This window comes from Melanotaenia boesemani, chromosome 9 (assembly GCF_017639745.1).
Source record: "Melanotaenia boesemani isolate fMelBoe1 chromosome 9, fMelBoe1.pri, whole genome shotgun sequence".
In the NCBI taxonomy this organism is placed as follows: Eukaryota; Metazoa; Chordata; class Actinopteri; order Atheriniformes; family Melanotaeniidae; genus Melanotaenia; species Melanotaenia boesemani.
Genome location: NC_055690.1, coordinates 33,069,685 through 33,094,142, shown reverse-complemented (window position 1 = coordinate 33,094,142; position 24,458 = coordinate 33,069,685). Strand labels below are relative to the sequence as shown.

The following is a 24,458-nucleotide window of genomic DNA, read 5'->3' as shown; positions in this document are numbered from 1 at the left end:
AAATTAATTCATTTTAATTTGCAATTCACCTTCTTAACATCTGAAATAGATTAAATATATAACTTTCCCCCTAATCTGTTCAATGCTTCTAAATACCATCTCCTTAGTGGTTTTGAGTCATACTAACTTATTATAGAATGTTCTTAATGGTGTAATTATTGAATCAACGTCACGAAAGTCAGTTCCATCCATTCAAAAGTAAAAGCCTCAGAGAATACATTGTAATCGATATTTCGGGAGTTTTTGACCTGAATAAATGTAGAGGAAGGGGGGCGCCTGTAGGTCGATGTGTGAGTTAACGTGTTTGCTGCCATCTGGTGGTCAGTTTGCAGAACTGCATGCTGATTTAATCAAACTCAGTTCTCTAAACTTCGACAGGTAAACATTAAAACAATCAGAGACAGAAATCATAACTTTTTCTTAAAATCTGAAACAATAGCGACAAAAGTAACCACAGAATATGAGCTGTAAAAGGCAAGGCGTAGAATCCCAAGTTTATCTTCCGTGCAAGACAGACATATGACAGCAGGTGATGGTGCTGCTGATGGTGCTTTCCAGGGCTCTAACGGTCCCATGGAGGGGGTGGGAGGCATTGTTTATGATAGATGACAGCTTTGCCATCATCTTCTGGCTGCTCTCCTCACTTTCACTCCGTAGGGATGCCAACTCATCCTGGCAGGAGATATGAGTAGAGAGATTTGGTTGACGTTTGGGGGAATTCACATATAAAAAGTTGCACTAAAATATGCAACATAGCTACAGAAAATTGTGGTTTAACAGATAAGTAAACACAGGTAAAAACGTAAGCTACTATTTGTGGTTGATTCTCAAGTGGTCTCTAAACCAGTTTTAGTAAAAGTTAGCTCACATCATCGAAGTCACTAATAAGTTGATTTTTGCATGCTGCACATGAGTGAACATATTCTGTAGCCCAACTGTTCACAAATAGTAAATGCATTTAAATTGTTAAAATTTACTTAAATGTATTGAACATTTTCCTACATCATGATGTTTGATATCTGTTTCAAACTAGGGTATTACTTTAAATGTTTAAATTTAATTGAAGTTAAATAGAAAAATGTAAAAAATATTAACGTATTGTGACTCAGAAAAGCACTAGTACATGTTCTTAAAACTGAATATGAATAGCTTAAGTATTATAAAATTAGAAATAATGGGACTATAGACTAATATAAACTAGAAAATAATGGACTAAGAAACATACAGTAGTACACATTTCCTCTACACATAGACTGTCTCAATGTATACATTACCCAACAAAACCCACACAAAAGAAGAAAAATGACATTCAGTATAATGTTGATGAATTAGTAATGTTATTAAGATAGAAGAGTAGCTTTTAGCTTACTAGTTTTAAGTGAAATACTAAAGAGACTGTTTAAGATCTCAATTAGGATAAAAAATAAACACAAAAAGGCTGCTGAGCACCGACTGGCCCACACATGATAATGACGTTTTTACAGCCAAACTATCCTAAATGTGTTGCTCTAAAAGTTAGCAAGCTAGACAAATAATGTCATCACATTACATCCACCTACCTGACTAGCATCTTCCTCCAGGCTGGGGCAGGCTGGGGCAGGCTGGGGCAGGCTGGGGCAGGCTGGGGCAAAAAAGTAGCCCAGAAATTTAGTACCCGATGGCCCACTAAGGGGCCGGGGTGGCAGATGATGCAGGTGGATGATAGTGATGGATGATGGAGGTGGATGATGGAGGTGGATGATGTGGCGGATGATGGTGATGGATGATGGAGGTGGGTGATGTGGCGGATGCTGGTGATGGATGATGGAGGTAGATGATGGTGATGGATGATGGAGGTGGGTGATGTGGCGGATGCTGGTGATGGATGATGGAGGTGGGTGATGTGGCGGATGCTGGTGATGGATGATGGAGGTGGGTGATGTGGCGGATACTGGTGATGGATGATGGAGGTGGATGATGTGGCGGATACTGGTGATGGATGATGGAGGTGGGTGATGTGGCGGATGATGGTGATGGATGATGGAGGTGGGTGATGTGGCGGATGCTGGTGATGGATGATGGAGGTAGATGATGGTGATGGATGATGGAGGTGGGTGATGTGGCGGATGCTGGTGATGGATGATGGAGGTAGATGATGGTGATGGATAATGGAAGTGGATGATGTGGCGGTTGCTGGTGATGGATGATTGGGGGGGGTTATGTTGTGGATGCTGGTGATGGATGATGTTGTGGATGCTGGTGATGGATGATGGAGGCGGATGCTTGTGATAGATGATAGAGGTAGATGCTGGTGATGGATGATGGAGGTGGGTGATGTGGCGGATGCTGGTGATGGATGATGGAGGCGGATGCTTGTGATAGATGATAGAGGTAGATGCTGGTGATGGATGATGGAGGTGGGTGATGTGGCGGATGCTGGTGATGGATGATGGAGGCGGATGCTTGTGATAGATGATAGAGGTAGATGCTGGTGATGGATGATGGAGGTGGGTGATGTGGCGGATGCTGGTGATGGATGATGGAGGTAGATGATGGTGATGGATGATGGAGGTGGATGATGGTGATGGATGATGGAGGTGGATGATGGAGGTGGATGCTGGCGGTGGAACAAATACATTCACATATGAAAGAGAAAAATATGCATGTAAACATTACTGAAGAAATAATGACGCACACAGCTAGTAAAAAAAATCATTATCAACTTCACCACCGTGGCACTGGTGCTGGGCTCTGCAGTGGCTGTGCAGGGTTGTCCTCCTCACTGCTTTGATCATCTTCACTCTAGATAAGAGTAGCACTATGTTAGTGGGGTACTCAAACAACACTATCTGTGACAGATTAAAATAGTAGAATTTAACAGTTGGACACAATTATGGTGTTTAGCATCATATACATTTTTAAGATGTGAATAAAACAAATATTAAATTATTTTTTTCTTATATCCTCCTGACTACCAGAAAAAAAATTGTTTAATCAATATTTTTTTTTAAGTTCCCCGACTGTCTGAATGATAATGAGAAAACTCTGACAATGAAACTCGTTCTTCTTAATTGAAAAATACAGAACAAAATTCCACTTAGCTACAAATGTCCACCACAGAAGACAATTCTCAAACTCTTAAATGTTGTGGTAAAATGTTGTTATATTCATTTAGAAAATGATTTAATGTGTTCTCAAGAGATAGCATAAAGAAATATTACAATAATACTTCAGGACTACATTTGCACAAAAAGAAGTTATGCACTTACTTTTCCTCTTCTTATGAAATGTGATTGCGGCAATGAACGCCATTTTCCTTGAGGAAAAACAGGATGTTCCCAAAGCCCCACCCCTATAAATGTGGTACCATTCAAAAGCCCTGGATGTCCTTTTTAGAGAACAAAATGAGTGGGTTTAATAGCGTGAAAGTGGGATGGAGATATTCAGCTTTACAAATGTCCTCCACAGAAGACAAATTTATACTACTGGTAGCCAGGAGAATATGTGTATGTATCTCATCATGTGTGTACAGGCTTCTCTCTTCCCTGACACTTTCACTCTGTTAGGATGCTGACTCATCTTGGCAGCATGAGGCGACACATTTGATTGAAGTTTAGGGGAATTCACATATAAAACGCTGCGCTAAAATATGCAACATAGCTACAGAAAATTGTGGTTTAACAGATAAGTAAACACAGGTAAAAACGTAAGGTACTGTGTGTGGTTGATTCTCAAGTACACAGTGGTCTCTAAACCAGGTTTAGTAAAAGTTTTATCACATTGGTTAGGTGCTGTATAAGCTCGTGCCATGACCCTTTTATTTTTTTCTTTTATGTTTTATTTACTTTTACTCTGTCAGGAAGAAATTCCTTATTAGGGGAAACAAATGGGAGACTTTCACTGAAAATATACATTTCTGCAAATATTTCACTTTTACCAGGAATTGAGATGAAACATGATCAATTGGGAGGTGATCAGGACCTTAGAAAATGCATATCTGTTGAAAGCCAGCAATAAATAGAAATCAGCATAACTCCAGGAGTTGGTTATCAGCTGTTCTGTCTTGATTTAACTGGATAGAAATTATGGAGTAACGGGGATTTTTCCGTGAAGAGGAGCGCTTTTCAAGGAATACTGCAGTCATCGGTGAGAGACCGCCCCCTTGATATAAAAGTGAAACTAAGGGAGAGTTAAAGCATTATGCTCACAGTCTGACAGAAAAGCTCCTCAGCATGGCGCTTGTGCAGCAGGCACCGTTTGTCAAGCCCGTAAGTACCCAAAAAGTATGCATTTTTAATTTGCAGGTCCCTGAACGTGTCCTGACGTACCTATTTGCAGATAGCTTGGTGTTCTGCAGCCTGGCGCGAGAAATAAGGCATCAGCTATGCGCACGTGATAGTTTTGTGTCCTTAATGTGTTATTGATGATTCCTTCTTCTTTTTTAGGGTCTTAGTGTTTCATTCTTTTGTTTACATCTTGTTTAGTGCTCTCAGCAAGGTTAGTGACCGACATCACGGGTGGATTTAAATCAGTGATGTGCGGTGAAATTTATGGTTGGTGAGGCACTGATTTACAATTATAAGAACTGAAAAGAGCATCTTATTTAAATATTCATTCAACAGCATGCAACTGGTAATTCTTCATATCCTATCAGCATTCCTCTTTCAATTACACTCACACACCCACTGTTACTAACTCTTCAGATAGAAAAGTAGCTCCTGTCTGTCCTAAAAGTCGCTAGAAGTCGCTAAATGACATCATCTAATGTGCATAATAGCCTGGTACATGGAGGCTGCTGTGGAGAGGAAGGTCATGGGAAAAGCAAAAATGGACGAAAAGACAAGCTAAAAACATTTTAAAAGGCAAACCTAATAAAAATAAAACTAATTATTTGGTTAATATTTTCTTTTAATCTAGTTTAATTTTATTAAGTGTAGGTTTTCTAATTAGGAGGCTGCAACATTTCACAACACTTGTTTTCCTCCACACTCTTCATTAATAGACATTAATATCTGACGGTAAGCCAGCGCGAAATCATCCTGCAGCAGCTCTTTTATCTTCCCTCTTTATTCTTGTATTACTCTTTCACTCATACTTGTTGACTTATTTGGTAACACTCATTGTTATTAGCTCATGTTACAGCTGCTCTACATTTACGTTCTGTAGCTAGTTTAGCCATTACTCATTAGTAGTCATTTAAAAATAAATCTTTATTCAGGAGCAGCAGACAGGAACACTGCGATGTAACGCCATAGGTATCTGTGAAATTTGTTTCGTGCCAGGCCATGTTTCAAAGCTGTGTATAGTATTTCTTTGAATAAGTAAAAGGAGTGTTGAAAGACCATGCATTGACCATGATTTAAAATTAGAGTTGTGTTTGTTAGGAATGAAATCTGAGTCAAAAGCAAACCATCTGAAAATTCTCAGCGTTCTATGTAACTCACAAGTGTTGTTTACCTTCTGCCAAACTCGAAGTGTGAAGGGCAGCCAAGGGTTTCCCAGCGTTTCCAAACAAACCATTAGAGCAGGGGTGCCCAAGTTCGGTCCTCGAGATCTACCATCCTGCAACTTTTAGATGCAACCCTTTTCCAACACGCTTAAATCAGATGTCATCTGCATGTCATTCAGCTCTGCAGAGGCCTGGTAATGAGCCAGTCATTTGATTCAGGTGTGTTGGAGAAGGGTTGCATCTAAAAGTTGCAGGATGGTGGATCTCGAGGACCAGACTTGGGCACCCCTGCATTAGACCCTTATCTGCCAACGCAGCTTGATTAGGGAAGTGCTTGGACAGATTGAACTCCAGCTCCTCCCACTTGGCTATATGTGTTTCATTACACCAGTTTAAGAGAGGCGATATTTGAACAGCATAGTAATAATTTCTAAGACAAAGGAGGCCAAACCCTCAACTTTCTTTGGGCATTTGAAGGGTGGTATATTTAATCATCACTGCCAGATAAGTGTGGAGATCCAGTTGTCTCACTCTCTAAATTGGTTTTCACTCTATAGGCAAGTTTCTAAATAGATAAAGTAGTTTGGGGAGCAAATTCATCTTTACTGCACTTATCCTAGAGCTAAGGCCCAAGAAGGGGACCAGATTCCATCTGTGTAGATCACCTTTTATACTTCAAGATATTGGAAGCGGTCCCCACTCAGATCTATTCCTAAATACTTAATATGCTCATTTTCCCAATTTCACTTTAATATTTTACATAAAGAAACAGGAACTGTATAATTGAGTGTCATCACCTGTGTTTTTGAAATATTGACTTTATAGCCAGAAAGCTTCCCAAAATCCACCAAAATGGACATCAGTTAATTAAATGACACATCTGGCTCCCCCAGGTAAACCAAAACGTCCTCAGTAAACGTTGCTGTTCAACTCCTGACAATACCCTTAATATTTTGTCTTGTCTTATTGATTGACCTAGTGTTTCTAAAAATAAATAAAAGAGTAGAGGTGAAATTGCACAACCTTGCCTGCACCCTTGTTCCAAAACAAAGGCCTCAAATAGATCCCCATTGACCTTAATACGGGCTGTGGGTCTATCATATAAAGCCTGGATTACACTGATAAACTTATCCTGAAAGCCAAACTTCCCTAACGCCTTGTACAATAATATCCATCTAACAGTGTTGAAGGCTTTCTCTGGATCCAGATAGACTAAGATTGATTGAGTTTTGGCCTGAAATGTGTAATAGTCTTCTGATGTTATCAGTCATTTATATGCCATGAATAAAGACAGACTGGTGTAAATTAATGAGGTCAGGTAACTGCTTTTCTAGTCGACGGGCAAAAATAGAAGTAAACGCTTCATAATCCAAGTTGAAGACACTGATCGCACGATAATTCCCACATTCTCTTCTATCCTTCCCCTCTATCAGAATAACAGAGATTGTTATCCTCTCCTGTAGGATGTAATTAAATGTCTTCAGTAATAGTGGGACTAGTTATGTTCTCAAGCAGCTGTACCACTGGGAGATGAACCCGTCCGGTCCAACTGCCTTTCCTGGGTTTTTCAGGAGAGAGCTGCATTATTATTCTCCTCTGATATTGGTTTTATTACATCGTCATTTTGAAAGTCTGAGAGTCAAGGTAAGTCTAGAGAACAGAGAAAGGCATCAGTGCAACTCACTTGCGGCACTAGGTTGCGAGTATAGATCCCGGAAGAAAGTCTCAAAGCTTTCCTGAATCTTTTCCAGTTTAGTTTCTAGAATATTAGTTTTGGGTTCCCCAAATTTGTATATCGTACTTTCCTTTTTTGTTTGCGTAGTTTAAATGTCAGATATTTTGCTGATTTACTTCCTATCTCATAATATTTCTGCCTCAGGAAAGTTAAATTCTTCTGGGCCTCCTGTGTGTAGATAACATTAATTTCGCCTTGCATTTTACTGATGTCCTGCTTTATAGTTGAGTTTGGGTTGTTTATATCTTCCTGTTGTTTCAACTTAAAATTTGCCTGTAGATCTACTAGTTTTTGCCCTTTGATATTCTATAGGTGGGAAGTGATTGCAATTAATTTAACTCTCATACCTTCTCATACCACTTTACCCAACTACAAACCTAAACTAGCCCAACACATTCTACTTTTACCACTAAGCTAACAAAATATACCTAAGGGAGAAGCCAAAAGGGCTTTAAGACTTACAGCAAACAGATATCAAGACTATCAGTCAGTAAACCACAAAAGAAGAACACAAAAGCCCAAACAGTTTTAACACTGTGGGAAATCCACAAGTTCTTCTAAGCACAAAACCACCAAGCAAAGCACACAATCACAAGCAAAGTTCTCAAGCCAAACACAGACTGTGCAAACAGCTGCCAAAGAAGCCACAGCTGCAGTTGGCTTTTATTTCCTCATAGTGTGGCTGTAGTGATGATGATTGGCTCTGCAATTATCCAGTCAACTGGGTGAAGGCAGAGGTGTGGTGCATGGAGCCAATCCTCGGTAGGCCGGAAGCAAGGTGTGTAGAGCTTAACCAATCTCCGATGGGTGATGGCACACAGGCATTTCCATAAGAGTAATTTAGTGAAATGACAGACAGCTGTAACAGTGCTGAAATGAGATAAGAGGAAGAAATAAAAAAAAAATAAATAAAAAAAAAATACATCCAGTCTCCCTGGAAAGCAGGAAATAGATGAAGGACTTTTAACACAAGTTGCTGCTTGGTTGCAGAAAGAGGAGGAAATGGCTAAAATGAGGAAGAAAGACGCTTTCTTTAACTGCAGCTGTTGCATTGTGTGAAACGTTCAGAAGCAGATCAGCATTTAAGTTTTAAATGATCTTTGTTTCCTGTAGTGTTGAAAGCTTTAGGCAGAAGTAACTGATTTATTAGCAGAGGCTGTCAGGCAGCATTATCGCTTTGGTTTGGCAAAGAACAAAATATTTACTGGAGCTTTACTGATTTACTTATAGAGACAAAGTATTGCTGTCCACATTTGAGCATTTTTTCTTCATTGTTTCACTTTTATTAATAAGTTGAATTATTTCTTCTTTATGCAGGTAAAAAAAAAGCTAAAAGTTGAAACGATGTTATCAGAGAAGGAGACAGGTGGACTTGACAGGGATGTGAGACTGAAGATGACCATGTTTGTCTCTCTTCTTGCAGGCTTTGACCTCGTCCCTTTTTCCATCTACACTGCACGTTAGCAGTTAAAATAAACGATTACTAATTACATGTTAAACCCTGTCTTCTCTAGAAAATTCCTTTTAGTGGGTCCATCCATGGTGGGCTGCAGGAGGGGAAATCAATCACCATCAGTGGCCGAGTCCTTCCAGGAGCAGACAGGTTGTTTTTTTATTTCTCATTTACCAGAAATAAAATTTCATGTCAGTCACATGGTTTTCATTGTTGTAACAAATCATATTTATTTTTTATGACTCTCACTGTTATCAGGTGTTTAGATGTTACATTATGAAGATCGTCTCAAAGACTCATCATTGGACAGTTCTGAAAATGAACCAGACTGTAATTACTGAGGGAAAATACTTGGAGCCTTTCATTAGAGAACGTAATGGGACTTTTTATGAAAAATGAGTCTGTAGGAGCACATGAGAGGTTTCAGAGCTGGCGGTAGAGCTGGAGCTACCTGGACTCTGGTTGCAGATGGCATCCCAAGTGCGAGTAGAGCTGCACACCAGGTCTTTCATCCCGATGCAGCATTAGCATATGTTATCTGTCAAGCCTAAAACAAAATGACCAGCATATCTTTATTTTCAGCAGTCGTTCCACAAAGATGTGGTGAAACGCAGTGTAGTGGCAACAACTGGTAGCACTTTAAAGCCACTCTTTTACTTGACAGGAGGTGAGGTTGGATAGGCTTGACTCGTAATTATATTACCTTTTCTTGTTCACAAATCACAGAAGACTTAGGTCGTGTTTGCAGTTTTATTCTTATATTACTCCAAGTATCTTTCAGTTCGTACATCCAAGCTTTTCCTGGGTTTCACAACAGTTCTTGGTTAACACTTACTGTAGCAACAGTTTTTGTTGGTAACATAACTTAGTGACGGTCAAAAAACCTTTTTCTCTGTACCTCAGCACACCTGTCAGTCCACGCATCAATATAAAAACTATAGCTCTTCCATATGTCACAAAGAGCAAACGTGATGCCTACTTCAGGTGCTGTAGGACATTTAGCAACTAGGCGAACATCAAAAAATAGTGTAACACAATGAATACCACAGTACAAGAAAAATAACCAAAGTAACCTACGCCAAACATCTTAACTTTCCATATCACAGTTTAGCTCCTACAGCAGTACTTTATCTTTTTCAGAAACCCCACATCTGTGTCCATCAGAACTGCATCTTTGGGTTTTGAGTTTTTACTATTAAACAAAAAAGCTGATCTGTTTCTCCTCATAAATATGCTAATGTACCTCCACCCATAACAAAACTATTGACAAATCTAACTGCTTCAGGATAAATCTTAACTAAATCATAGCGAAAAGAGCCACCAATACTGGCAATGTAATGGATTTCTTTTGCTACTTCAGCTGTTTTTTCTCTTTTTTTTCTTTAGAGTAGCGCAGATCCTCACAGTGCTTTTAAATGCTGCATGGTTGAACACTTGCACTTAGCTTTTTAGTGACACTTTGGCAACTTTGACATTTAACAACATTTAGCGACATTTTAGAAGCTATATAACATCAGGAAAAGTTGGCAAAGCTGTGGTGATGACATAGCCTGGACCAAGGTTTCCACTTTCCAATCTGAGTTTTTTTTTTTTTAAAGACCTGTTTGACTGCACTGAGTTCATGAATTAAAACACGTCTTAGCTCTTCAGAACACTAAATCATGTCCCTACATATTTTTTTTTCTGCAGGTTCCATGTGAATTTACAGTATGGAATAAGGCCTGGTGCTGACGTTGCTCTTCATTTTAACCCACGTTATGGATGGTATCCTTACGTGGTCACCAACACCTTCCAGTTTGGCAAATGGGGCCCTGAGGAAAGGAAGCAGAACTTCGTTCTTCCTGCTGGTAGTCCCTTCGACTTGACCATCACTGTCACCCCTGATTTCTACCAGGTGAGTGACATCACAGTTTCTAATCTGAACAGTTCAGATAATCCACAAATACAGACACAAATATGATTCCATATTTTTCCTTGTTTAGTTCCGCATCAATGACTACCACTTTGTGGACTACCGGCACCGTATCCCATTTCAGAAGGTCGACAGCATCTGCATTGTAGGCAAAGTGGAAATTTCCTCCGTTTCCTTCCAGACCCCTGCGGTGAGGATGCTGACAGATGCTTTCCACATGATTTGAAGCCTCATAGATCAGCCAGAAAGACAAATTATTTAAAAAATGGTTTCTTTTTCTGTTTAGTTCCCAGCTGAGCCAGAATTTGCTCCACAGGTATCTCTCCCCACCCAGGGCCGAATTAAAAGTGCAGGGGCCCCAGGGCACAGAGTGTCCAAGGGCCCCCCCTACCCACAGCAATATTGTGAAAATTGTCCATGATGCAATGTAAAACTACATTTCTAACATTTCTCAGTCAGTGGTGCCAATAGCAACACACTACACATTGTGGTGTAACTCACTGGCTTATCTACATTTTGTTTCATGTCCATCAAGGTGGTCTACATTTTAATCATAAATAATATAGCATTCAGGCGTAATAAAAGATATAAAAAAAAAGGTATATAAATAGATCTTCAAAGCACCAACAGAAACTTCAAAATAAAACAGGAACCAACTCAACTACAAAAAAGAAGGATAATAAGACAAGACAGAGGGAATTTTGCAATAATAATTTCTCAAGATCTGTGAGCCTTGTCAGATTGGCTTTTGGCCTTTTTTGGGGCCTTAATTATGAGCTGATGGTGATGAGAATGTACAAAAATGTATACAGCATGTGAGGATTTGATGAGATTCTCTGAAACTGCGTATAGAATAAAAGTTAATGTCAGCGTTAATGAGGTTATTTTGTTGGAGCAGCTGCACATGATTGATTGTAAACTGAAGAACTTCAGCCTCATCTGCAAGTGACACGGACCTGCTGCTAGGTCTGAAACTGAGGACCATGTGGTTCATGATGTTAATCTTTGCCAGTACTGATGTTACCATGTTAAAGTGGTGCTGAACGGTGTAGTATATATATGTCGGCCCGACGCGCGGTTTCAAGATCCCCGGGCAACCGACAACGTTGAGACAGTTAACGGTATAACACTTTTATTAAACACAACTCAAGGCCACCAGGAATTCAGGCAGATCTTGTGTGCCCTCAGAGGGTGCTAGCTCCCTCCCAACTACCACTGCCCTGTAATCCATAGATCCTGGAGTCCACAATAATCAGGCTTACTCTACAGCCCAGTCAGTCTCACATCCCTTATTTGTAAGTCCTTCAAACTGAACACAATATAACTAAATCAATAATACAAAACACAATAATCGCTGTGTCCTGTTACCACCCGCAACACAAATGATTGCATATGACATATGATTGGGGGGGGGGCGCTGGGCTACACCCCTGCCCTCACAGTCTCTGTAGGCATAACTTATTGAACACGAAAGTCTTTTTTCAGGTTCAACAGATAGTTCCTGATTCCCGAATAAACTCAGCTGTCAGCAGTGTGGCTGATATTTATTATCTGAACAAAACAGAAAACCTTAGTTTTAAGATTGCAGCGACTCCTGTTTAAACATCAACACAAAAGCTTAAATCTAGCAGCAGGCAGACATAAATCACTTCCCCAGAAACCAGTAACATTGCTGCACGTACAGGATCCACCAGCTCTACATTTTCTCCCTTTGATAGTACCTCATAGTACCTGATAGTACCTGCCTGCAGTGCCAGAGGACTCGGAGTAACGTCTGTTTCAACCCTATAGCACCTGTCTTCCTCCTCTCTTGTTTTAGTTCGCCTCATCACATCTGCTTCTGTGTTATGGTAGAATCTCTGATGTTTAATGAAGTTTGTTGGCTTCAAACACATCGTTGCTGTTTGTGGAGCTGAAATATCTCCACTGCGTGTCGGACTGATCACTGAACAATGAATGAACCGCGCTGCTGCGATGCGACGCCACGTCTTTTCCACATACCCATCCTAAAAGTTTAGTTATAAAAATGTTGGTATAGGATAGATATTTCACTATTGATCCGCACATCATTACTATTTATTCTTCTCAGATACGTAGATCATATCATAGGCTCGTTTCCACTTGTTTCACCGGGACCCAGGCCCAAGACAAATGCGGCCCACCGAACCTCCCGATTAGCCGGTATTACTCTTGATGTGTATTTCAGCGTGAGAAATCGAAGGTTTAGCATGAGAAATCACTCAAATGCGTGATTCTCGCAGCCAATGCCGAGAGCTGGCAACCTTGCAGCAACAACCCGTCTGAGCCTCCCGCCAATACCGCTTCTCTCCTTCCAGCTGTTGAGCTAGTTTGGCTGTGAGCTTTTCTCATGGTCATGCACACAATCGGAATGTTTCTAGTCAGAAAAAACACTTATGAACAGTTTTTTCTTTGATGCAAATAACATGCAAGGGAACCAAAAAATGTTACATGTAGATGGTGAGTAGGTGATCCAGTCTAAAGAGACTTTTCCCCATTTGGAAGTTGAGGCACATCAGATCATTTGCGAGGGAGCGCACTTTACCGCCCAAGCCCCCATCACGGGTTGAAGCGGGATATTTGCTTGTTCTGTTTTAAGAGGCAGCAGCTCCACAATCAATAAGGACAGTGCAAGCATTTGAAAAGAGAACTTGAAAAGGTGCTTAAAGAGGCGGTGGGAAATGCCAGAAAATTTCCAATTTTTTTCAAATCCTCCACCAACAGTTGTGTCCGGTGTCCTAAGATAGTTTCCTACATCATTCAATAATCCTGCAGGCTGCTTTCATAGCGACGCCCCGTCACAGACGTGATCTGGCGTGTCTCCAGCGGCGACTCTTAACACAGATCCTGCAGCTCGATCAGCCGCAGCTGTTGTATTAAACCTGATCAGTGGACAGAAGGGAGATGATTGTTTACGTTATGTTACATGACACAAAGTGTCATTTCAAAGGACTGGTTGCAGGTCTTACAGCTTGTGTGTTTCCAGACGATGATGCGATAATTTGTTTCAAACAGTCAAAATCCACAGAACGTTTCCTACATGTTCAATAAGCCTGCAGAGTTTCTGTTGCCAGGGTTACCAAGTACCGTTTAGTCAGTGCAATAATTTACAGCAATAAGGCTATTTGGCCGAACTTCTTTCATAGGTGTCCATTATCAGTTTTTAATGTACACCATCCAGCCAATCAGAATCGAGTATTAATCCAGACCATGGTATAATGTCTATTAAATGACAGATGCAGGGGAGAAACAGGGTGTTTTTTGGGGGGCAAACTTTTATTTGAACATAACATGATGATCACTGGTTGAGATTCTCCATGAGCCTTTTATGTAGCTGTAATAATGAGCTGGTAGGCTACTAGCTCCTGTCTAAACTTCATTCTATTGTGAATGTTGCACTGGTCTGTTTTAATATTAAACCACATCAGTCCAAACACACAACTACAAATGGATATGCTACCGTTTATATACACTAGCTCATATTTGGGGTTTCCTCTCTGTGCACGTCTGATCTTTGTTGTTACATTCCAGTTCTAAAATAACGCTGCTACTGTCTACCATACTATCTTTGGGGTGACTTCCTTCTGGAGCATCAGCTGTATTTCTCACTTTAGGCTAGAGTACAGGATCTGAACTCTTTCACGTTGCTATAGATTCACTCTATCACCTCTACTGATCTGTAGGAGTCCGAGCAGAGGAGCACAGAGAGCGAGAGGGGAGAGATCTCTACTGGTAAGGTGAGTAAGAGAGTAATGATTAGAAAGTGGAGAAAGTCACTTATATATTAGGGGTGGGACAGACTTCGTAATTAATCTTGATTAATCACATTTTAATCGCATAATAAATATGACACAAAAAGCAACATTTTTTTTATTTAAACGAAATTTAGAGGAGGATTAAATAAAATAATAGACAAAGAGATTAATATTGTGAACTCTATTAATGTCTGGAAAAATGCATTTAAAATAGTAAAAATGAAACAGAAAATATCCCAGGACAAAACTGAACAGACCCAAAGTTAAAGTATCGTTTCAAATAGTCTAACAGCTCCAGCTGTTCTATAATTAAGAGTCTGCAACATGTTACAGCACTTTTAACTTTTTAAATGTTTTCATCCACACTTTTCATTAATAGGAATTAATATCTGACAGTAAACCAGGGTGGGATCAGTCAATGGTAACTTCAGCCATTCATGGAGCAGAGGTGACCATCTCCTGGTCTGACTGCAGCTTGAAGCTGGAGGACCAAGCTTCTTGGGGGGGTTTACACAGCAGCTGCTGCAAACGAAGAAGATTAAACTGCATGTTCTTTTAATGTTACTCTCCAAGAGTCTCTGATACCACCAGAAAAAGTTGCTAGACTTGTTGATGGTTGCTTTTTCTTTAAATCACTGAAGGGGTCTGAAAAATTGCTAAATAATGCGCCAATACTGCTAAGTTAGTTGCGGAGGCACCATGTGCATCAGTGTAATCTGTGAAATTGTCCGTGATTAAATGCGTTCATTTTTTTGACGCATTTTTGTAATTAATTAATGAATCGTAATCAACACATTGATTTCTCAGTCTTTGTTCGTTTGTGAATGTTGCACTTGTTTGTTTTAATATTAAACCACATCAGTCCAAACACACAACTACAAATGGATATGCTACCGTTTATATACACTAGCTCATATTTGGGGTTTCCTGATAAAACCTGGATAAAATAAAATATTTAGCTAATTATTTGTGTTGTATTAAACTGACAGGTGGATATTTTAATACTTTGGCTGCTTGGCTATAACAGTCTGTCCACATATACTGTCCACATCTGTCCCTGTCCACATATACTGTCCACATCTGTCCCTGTCCACATATACTATCCACATCTGTCCCTGTCCACATATACTGTCCACATCTGTCCCTGTCCAACACACAAGTAGTAACAGCTGTGAGAGTGAAGAATGTTTCATTAGTCCAGGTTAAATGCTGATGATGGAACTTTTGATTTAATCAGTTTATCAGTGTGTTTATCTGGTTTTACTATAAATGATTTGATTGCAACTTTTTATCATTGCTGTTTGATGTCTGAGGTTTATGTTACCACATCCATATGAAATATGTGCTTGTGTGTGTGTGTGTGTGTGCTGCAAATCTGGATATAATGCAGGTGCTTCAGAGGGAGGACACTCCACTAGTAGTAAAGAAGAACTGGCAGCAGGTACAGAGCTACAGCAGGAACAGTAATTGTTACAAGAACGAGTAATGAATGTGTAAGATTTACAGTAGCCTAAACGTAAACAGTTAAACATGAACAAAACACAAATATTTGGTGGCTTCTGCAGAACCAAACATGGCTCTACAGGTGGGCTGAAAAAGTTTGGGAACCTTTGATATAGTCTTATCTTTTTAAGTCGAGTCAACTTTTTCATTTTCTATTAAATTCATCATAGTAATCTGCCACAGAAAAAATGAAAAGAAAAATAAAAGTTATGTTGTTTAGCTCATCAGTGCAGGAATCTCGTGCTGTTGTACTGAAGCTTTTGATGAGGGGGGGAGTGAGAAGCACTGAACTGGTGGCTTTTAGTTTTGTGTTCATGGCTATTAAATATAAATTTAATTTGAATTTGAAATAAAATAATGGGCTTTTGACGATTACTTACCCATATGAGGGTACATGGATTTGTGGTTGTGCACATATAGATGTGAGCATATGTGTGCCGTATATGAGTAGTGGTGGCCTGAATGAGTGAATGTCTCTCAGTCTGACTTTTTGTCCCAGTCCGGCCCTGGATTGATGAAGAATGGATATAAGAATTTTTTTCAAGAAAGTAAGTAGGGCTTTTCATTACTGCTGGTAGTAACAATTAGTTAGCAGAGCCCCCAGGTGACAGCAGAAAGTCCCATGTAATGCTTCATGTTTGACAAATAAAAACCTGGCTTGCACACTACATACAATCTCTGCGCACATCTGATCTTTGTTGTTACATTCCAGTTCTAAAATAACGCTGCTACTTAGCTTGCTAGTTAGCCTGAAATGCATTGTGAAGGTCCCACTCTTTCTACCATACTATCTTTGGGGTGACTTCCTTCTGGAGCATCAGCTGTATTTCTCACTTTAGGCAAGAGTACAGGATCTGAACTCTTTCACGTTACTATAGATTCACTCTATCACCTCTATTGATCTGTAGGAGTCCGAGCAGAGGAGCACAGAGAGCGAGAGGGGAGAGATCTCTACTGGTAAGGTGAGTAATAGAGTAATGATTAGAAAGTGGAGAAAGTCACTTATATATCAGGGGTGGGACTCTTTAAAAAAAAAAAAAAGAATCTAATTAATTACACACTTCGTAATTAATCTTGATTAATCACATTTTAATCGCATAATAAATATGACACAAAAAGCAACATTTTTTTTATTTAAACCAAATTTAGAGGAGGATAAAATAAAATAATAGACAAAGAGATTAATATTGTAAACTCTATTAATGTCTGGAAAAATGCATTTAAAATAGTAAAAATGAAACGGAAAATATCCCAGGCCAAAACTGAACAGACCCAAAGTTAAAGTATCGTTTCAAATAGTCTAACAGCTCCAGCTGTTCTATAATTAAGAGTCTGCAACATGTTACAGCACTTTTAACTTTTTAAATGTTTTCATCCACACTTTTCATTAATAGGAATTAATATCTGACAGTAAACCAGGGTGGGATCAGTCAATGGTAACTTCAGCCATTCATGGAGCAGAGGTGACCATCTCCTGGTCTGACTGCAGCTTGAAGCTGGAGGACCAAGCTTCTTGGGGGGGCTTACACAGCAGCTGCTGCAAACGAAGAAGATTAAACTGCATGTTCTTTTAATGTTACTCTCCAAGAGTCTCTGATAGCACCAGAAAAAGTTGCTAGACTTGTTGATGGTTGCTTTTTCTTTAAATCACTGAAGGGGTCTGAAAAATTGCTAAATATTGCGCCAATACTGCTAAGTTAGTTGCGGAGGCACCATGTGCATCAGTGTAATCTGTGAAATTGTCCGTGATTAAATGCGTTAATTTTTTTTTATGCATTTCTGTAATTAATTAATTAAACGTAATCAACACATTGATTTCTCAGTCTTTGTTCGTTATTTGTGAAGTTTTGTACTTGTGCTTTGTGTTCATTCATCCTGTGCATTTCCTGGGGCTAGTTCAATGCTAAAGACGTGGACAGGGGGCGGGGCCACAGGGCTGGTTACCATGGTTTCCACAATCGCACCCCACCAATCAAATAATTCTGTTAGGGTTCAAAATTGTATCGACATGCTTCTTATTGGTTATTGGCTCCCATATCTAAAACTTAAGGCCTTTTTTTTTAACTGCTCATGTGGGCTCCAAGTGGGCGTGGGCCCCTGGGCCTGTGCCCATTGTGCCCATTTGGATAAGTCTGGCCCCACCCATGCTGGATTCCCGGCCTGTCCAACATTTCTCCTGCAGCCCAGCTTCCCCTCGCAACCCTTTCCTCCTCAGATGCCTGTAAGTGGAAAAACAACAGATCCACAGCTCCGTTACACATAAAATCCTTTAGGTGTGAGTCTGAAATGTGATCTTGTAGCTTGCATTTCATTCATGTGGACACTGTGTGCAGGAAGGCTCACCAGCACATGTATTTTTATCAGAAGCTTCGTAGTTTTAATGTTGACAATACTTTTACGCAAATGTTTTATTCTTGTTTTACTGAATCGCTTTTAACCTTCTCTTTTATCTGTTGGTATGGCTCCCTTTCCTTCAAGAACAGGAACAGATTGCAGGGTATTATAAGACTGTGTGGGAAAATTGCAGGGATCTCCCTGAATGACCTCTCAGGCCTGTATTGAACCAGAGTATTAAACAAGGCTTGTTTAATCCTTGCAGATCAAACCCACCCATTGGCTCGCAAAGTTTTGCTGCTTCCGTCAGGGCACGGGTACATCCGGGGCGGCTGCAGCTCAGGTGGAAAAGCAGTCATCTTTCAACCAGAAAGTTTGTGAATCAATTCGAGGCTTTCCCTGCTGCCTCCCGTTGTGCCTACATGACAGTGTATGACAGTATGTGACAAACTGTGACAAGTAGTGTAAAGCGCTTTGAGTAGTCAAGCTAATTGGAAAAGCGCTATATAAAGTAAGTCCATTTACCATTTACTAAGATGCAAGACCAACAGACACAAATACTCTTGTCCCTGCAGCCATTGCCCTGTTGAACAAGTAGCTCTACTTTTTTTTTCTTTACACATATCATAGTCCTTTTAGATATTTATTGTTGTTTGTGTGTTTGTGACTTATTGTTTTTACTGCTGGCTGTACAACAAATTACCCTCATGGGATAATAAAGATTCCTTGAACCAGTTATGTTTTTTGTTTACTTGTTTACACATGTTGTGTCTAAAATTACTAGAAGCTGGAATGAGCTAGAAACATTTAGCTGCATAACAGGAAGGGGTGTCTGGTGGCTTCACCAGAAATGAATCAGCCTTTGTTCCATGGTCATTGTGGCCTAAACTAACTCTGTAACTGTAAAAAAAAACTGTAAAAAAAAAGAAAAAAAAAAAATTTTATTTGAAGACTTGAGGACTTAATTGCCAAACTCAGGGTGTTATTTGTGTTGTTATTAAGTGAGACAACTACTTTAAATATCAGCCACAGCTCTCTTATTGACTGTTTTTATCTTGTACTCCATAACTACTCCTGACTATCAGAATTAGAATACTTTATTATACTAAGCCTAAGACTAAGCCGTAATACTTCAAATTCCACTGTGTTCCAGATTATACTGCATGGAAGATGTTAGTGAATAAAACATTTGGGTTTTAGTTTTCTTTGCTGTTTCTCTGTTTAGATCAGTGACAACAATCTCACACAGGTCTCATCAGTAGTTTCCAGGTGAACTTTATTAAAGGGAAACTTATTAAAGAGGTTGTTCCACGTTATTAATCAAGTCACAGTTTTCATGCAGTCTGGGGAAAATCTTTCTGCAAATGAAAAGCATGAAATGGCGCAATACCTTGAGAAAGGAATGGAACGGGTTGGTTTTTAGCCTTTGAAATATATTCTTTAGATGAGCAGTGAGATCCAGGACAAGACTCCAACCCAACACCTCACCCCCTTCTTAAAGTAGACAGCTCCAATTCTCAATAAATGAAATCATTTAAATTTGCAATTCACCTTCTTAACATCTGAAATAGATTAAACGTATATAACTTTCCTCCTAATCTGTTCAACGCCTCTAATCTCCTTAGTGGGTTTGAGTCATACTAATTTATTATAGAATGTTCTTAATGGTGTAATTATTGAATCAACGTCACGAAAGTCAGTTCCATCCATTCAAAAGTAGCAGCCTCAGAGAATACATTGTAATCGATATTTCGGGAGTTTTTGACCTGAACAAATGTAGAGGAACGGGAGCGCCTGTAGGTCGACGTGTGAGTTAACGTGTTTGCTGCCTTCTGGTGGTCAGTTTGCAGAACTGCATGTTGATTTAATCAAACTCAGTTATCTAAACTTTGACAAACGTTAACGCAATCGGATACGGAAATCATAACTTTTTCTTAAAATCTGAAACAATAGCAACAAAAGTAACCACAGAATATGAGCTGTAAAAGGCAACGTGTAGAATCCCAAGTTTATCCTCAGTGCAAAATCCATGACGTCATCATCCTGCGACAAACTCTCCAGTGCGAAGGCAGCATGATGGAGGTCTCCGATTCCTTAAACGTTTCTCTGAGGGAGTTTGGCTGTGAGCAGAGCTTGTTATCGCGGCCTGATGGGTCCGCGTCCTTTATCCAAGGTAAATAAAGCGACACAAATATTCTATGTATTGTTTTTACCTTTGAGGGTTTAATTAACGTACAAACGGGATTTGTCCATCATAGCAAAGGCAATCACCAGGTTTTAGTTCTTTATCTGTATGTGAGGAATTTTATTTAACAAAATATGCGAAGTTAAAGGGTTGCCAACGTTAGAAATAATAAGTATTAAAGTTCATAACAAGCAAGCACAATAGTCCTCAAAGGAGGCTGTCAGACAGCAATAATAAACAATAATCCACATAGTGCTTTATCGCAGTGGCACATTTATTATGCAGGTGTTTTATTCTTGTAACTTGGGTGTATTTGAATCCTGGTGTAAATTGGTCTGATCAGGCCAACTGTTTGAGTTGTTTTTATAAATAAGCATTATCTTGTTATCTTAACACAAGTTAACAAGTCATGTGTGCAGCTGTTAACTGTGCTGTCTTGTTTTAATGTATTTGATGTTGGCTGCGTTTGTTTCTTTCTTCACTGACTGAAATCTGATACTACAATGATGTCTGCATTATGCTGTGCTCACCTGCGCAAGAAGAGCCACCTTAAGCAGCTGTAGCTTAAAGTAATTGTGGCGTAATCATTTCCTGACATTGTTATGGAGGTATTTTATTGTTTCTTTTACAGTGTTGTTTCAGTTCTCCGTGGTTTGCAGAATGTGTGCAGAATTATGGTTTGTGGTCCTCTCAATGACTGCAAAGTGTCCAGATGACATTCTTCATCATCTGAAGTCTTGTTGAGATGCAGCTTTGCCAACCGAAGCTGTGCTGCCATGTTTTTTTAAAGAGAGAAGAGGCGTTCTCTTGCAGTCCTTCCTGACAAGCCATACGGTTTCTGTCATTTTCTAATTGGACTGTCGTGATCTTTACATTTAACATGCTAACTGAGCCCTAAACAGCTTTGTAAGTCTTCTCAGAATGATGGGGAGTAACAGTTGCTTTTCTAAGATCATTGCAGATGTCTTTCCTCCTTGGCTTTGTGGGTGATGATGATCACCTTTTCAGATGTATTTTAATGAGCAGCTTCCTTACCGTCATAATTCCAGAGAAAGCTTTAAATAACAGATTGTTTTTCTCTCTCTCTCTCTTGTTTTTCTATGAAGGTGACACAAGCGTCATGGCTGGAGTTTATGGCCCAGCTGAGGTCAAAGTCAGCAAAGAAATCTATGATCGGGCGACCCTGGAGGTGTTGGTTCAGCCTAAAGTGGGACTGCCAAGTAAGTTATCTGAGGATAGAAAAAAGATTAATCTTTATTTAATTGTTTTATTAAAAGTTGAATGTGATTTACATCCTTATGTTGCATACAGCAAACCACAGAAGGTGGTAACTCCCTGGACATTAACAGTAACCTTATAGTTCACACCGCCTTCATGCTTCACCAGTTTTTGACATCTGAGCCAAATTAAATGAGATCTTATTTATAAAAAAAAAGTGATATCAGGATTTTTTTTTATTTCTTTACGAAGTAACAGATCCAGTATTTAATTTTAGTTTTAGTCTGTTGGCAGAAGTCCAGTTTAATATTCATGATGGTGTTTTTATCAGTGTAGCGCTGCATGACAATAAGAAACAAAAAGAATCATGTTGTTATTGCCTTTAGATAAAAAATGTCACGGTTAACAGTTATATTACTTCATCTCAAGTATTTAAAATAGTCAGCGTATTATATGGCCACCTTCTGCTTTGGACATATCAGCCGTCTGCAGCTTTTTAGGAAGTCTGAATAATAAAGAAACAGACTTTAATTTAATTCATGGTCTTTCCTTTTTTTTAAAGAAACTGCTGTTTTTTGTTCTTATTAAATTCTAGGTGAATAGCAGAATAGAAGTGACATTAGAAAAAAAAAGTTTTCAAAGACGGTTAATTTGACTTCAGTTAGAAATGTGCAACACACAGAAACCTTTGGTTTTTTCCATTTTCTGCCTACGTGCGATCCAGTGATATGTGTTCGGTGTGTTATTTTAGGAGGATGCTGCTGTGGTATTTTGGCTCATTCTGCACCTCCTGATTTCTGCTGCAGCTGTGTTTTACTCATTTTTCTCATCCTGCACCACTCTCCATTTTTATGAAGTTTCACGTTAGATTTTTCAGGTTTTCTGGTGGCTTTTATCCCTTCTGTGCCACGATGCAGACATGCTGAGGGATCATCAGTTCAAAAACTGAGAAAGCTTTTTACAACTTATTTAGTCTCTATATAAGTGGATTAATTAGAAATCAAAACGGTTTTTGGGTTGGGTTCTTGCCTCTGGGAGCCAGACCGTCCTGCTATACTACCAGTCAAATAGAAAAGCGTGTTCTTTATCTACATCAGGGTTAGTTTAGCTCTGGTTCTTTAGTTCTGGAGCTGATAGGTCCTCATTGAATTACATTTGTTTAATTTTAGTCATTGCTCTATAAAAGTTAATACATTCTCTTCAGTATGACTTTCTTTATTCATTTTATTACCTCCTAAAAGAACATAACTTGTAATTATCATGAATTTTATTTCTAATGGATAACTAAAGACTCCCTTGTCTGTTGAGCTGAAGCTGCTGTACCACAACCAACCACAAGGTGGCAGAAGTGAGCCTGTTATTTCCTGCTCTGCATCAACATTAATTTCTTTTCCAGGTGTAAGAGAACGATCACAAGAGCAGTGCCTGAGAGAAACCTGCGAGGCCTCTCTGCTCTTGTCTCTTCATCCTCGCTCTTCGCTTGCGCTCATTCTCCAGGTGCTGCATGATGATGGTTCTGTATCCTTCAATGAAACTGTGATTTTGGGGTAAATCTGCAGGTAGTGTGTGACGCTGGTGCTTTTTTATGGGTGTGTGTTCTTCCTTACCTGCTGCTCAGCTCCTGTCCTGCTGTTTGAACGCAGCCTGTATGGCTCTTATGGATGCAGGACTGCCCATGAGTTGCCTCTTCTGCGGCGTGACCTGTGCCATCAGTGCAGATGGACAAATCGTCACAGACCCCACATCAGCTCAGGAAAAGGTAAAACTGAGGCTCAACAAAACTTCTTTGTACTGTTTCCTTAGATTTTTAGCAAAAACAGCTCTGAGCTCCTCTTGGTTTCTTTTTAAACATTCCTGAGATTTCTGCTCCATATTGACATGATATTATCACACAACTGTGTGATGTATGAGGCAAAAATAATGAACTGTTGCTAAAAACTGCTTTAGTCTATCTAAAAAATATAACGAACTGAGGGCTGAATCAGCGATTTTTCGCTGTGCTGTGGTTAAATAAATAAGACACATTAATGCAAATTACATTTTATTCCCCTAAAGTATTAAATCAAATTTTTACCTCTTCTGAAACAAAAGGTAAAAAATTGTTCTTTTAAAAGAGATTTTATTGTCAGATTATTGAATGAAGTTTATTTATTAACAAAGAAAAAACTGAATGAACATCCTCCAGGTCGGGTCATGCCATAATTTATTTAAGTATTTGATGTAATATTTCATTTTCTCTGTGATTTATTTCACCACAGTGCAGCACAAACGTGTTGATCCGCCTTCTAACACGTTAACTTCAAGGACAGCATGTCCACTTGTTTCCTCGTAAATCTCACCCTCCGCCAGGCGCCGTGTTTCTCTCTTCACGCATCAGTGGTCTGACTCTTTCAGCTGATGATGTATTTATGCTTCTATAATAAAATCGGCTCATCACATTTCCTGTCTGGGTTTTACTGTTGCAAGGAAAGCAGAGCTTTGATGACTTTCGCCATCGACAGCAAAGAGCGCAGAGTGATGATGTCATCGACCAAAGGCTCATTTTCAGTCCACGAGGTCAGTCACTTCCTCAGCTTTGCTATTTTATCTGTGGTTTATGTCATTTTTTGTCTCTGAGCTCTGCTTTATGTCGGACGTTTTGCTTTTTGTTTTCTGCTGCAGCTGCAGCGCTGCATAGCTGCCAGTCAGAAAGCATCAGAGAAGATCTTCCAGTTCTACAGAGACTCCGTGAGGCGGCGATACTCCAAAACACTCTGACCAAGAAGCAGCTTTATTTGTCTAAGTCTTTCCTTTTTTTTTTTTTTTTTTATTATTAAATGATTTTAAAAAATGGTTGCTTTAATAAAATGTTTAACACACCGTTCGTCCTGTCTGTGCTTTGGTTCAGTCGTAGTGAAACATGTTAGAGGTGCAAGGA

General features: G+C 39.5%; 2 protein-coding genes across 2 annotated transcripts; both read left to right on the top strand.

Annotated features, from left to right (window-relative positions):
• Positions 1-4,183: 4,183 nt before the first annotated feature.
• On the top strand, positions 4,184-18,490 carry LOC121645721 (galectin-9-like). Its single transcript, XM_041994353.1, has 8 exons — positions 4,184-4,247; positions 8,678-8,766; positions 10,306-10,510; positions 10,599-10,718; positions 14,230-14,283; positions 16,713-16,766; positions 17,199-18,025; positions 18,404-18,490. Exons 1-7 carry the CDS (start codon positions 4,212-4,214, stop codon positions 17,376-17,378), a joined length of 738 nt encoding a protein of 245 aa, XP_041850287.1. The 5' UTR covers positions 4,184-4,211; the 3' UTR covers positions 17,379-18,025; positions 18,404-18,490.
• Positions 18,491-20,171: 1,681 nt separating this feature from the next.
• On the top strand, positions 20,172-24,404 carry exosc5 (exosome component 5). The gene is made up of 6 exons (XM_041994356.1): positions 20,172-20,311; positions 21,430-21,543; positions 22,938-23,059; positions 23,160-23,300; positions 24,008-24,097; positions 24,203-24,404. Exons 1-6 carry the CDS (start codon positions 20,212-20,214, stop codon positions 24,296-24,298), a joined length of 663 nt encoding a protein of 220 aa, XP_041850290.1. The 5' UTR covers positions 20,172-20,211; the 3' UTR covers positions 24,299-24,404.
• Positions 24,405-24,458: the final 54 nt, after the last annotated feature.

Bases quoted from the DNA above. Each gene is read 5' to 3' on its own strand.
- exosc5 (XM_041994356.1), top strand. From the start codon at position 20,212: ATGATGGAGGTCTCCGATTCCTTAAACGTTTCTCTGAGGGAGTTTGGC. The intron at 21,544-22,937 runs GTAAGTTATCTG...TTTCTTTTCCAG, and splicing joins GCCTAAAGTGGGACTGCCAA to GTGTAAGAGAACGATCACAA. The intron at 23,060-23,159 runs GTATCCTTCAAT...CCTGCTGCTCAG, and splicing joins TGCTGCATGATGATGGTTCT to CTCCTGTCCTGCTGTTTGAA.
- LOC121645721 (XM_041994353.1), top strand. From the start codon at position 4,212: ATGGCGCTTGTGCAGCAGGCACCGTTTGTCAAGCCC. The intron at 10,719-14,229 runs GTGAGGATGCTG...ACTGATCTGTAG, and splicing joins TTTCCTTCCAGACCCCTGCG to GAGTCCGAGCAGAGGAGCAC. The intron at 16,767-17,198 runs GTGAGTAATAGA...TTTCATTAATAG, and splicing joins GAGAGATCTCTACTGGTAAG to GAATTAATATCTGACAGTAA.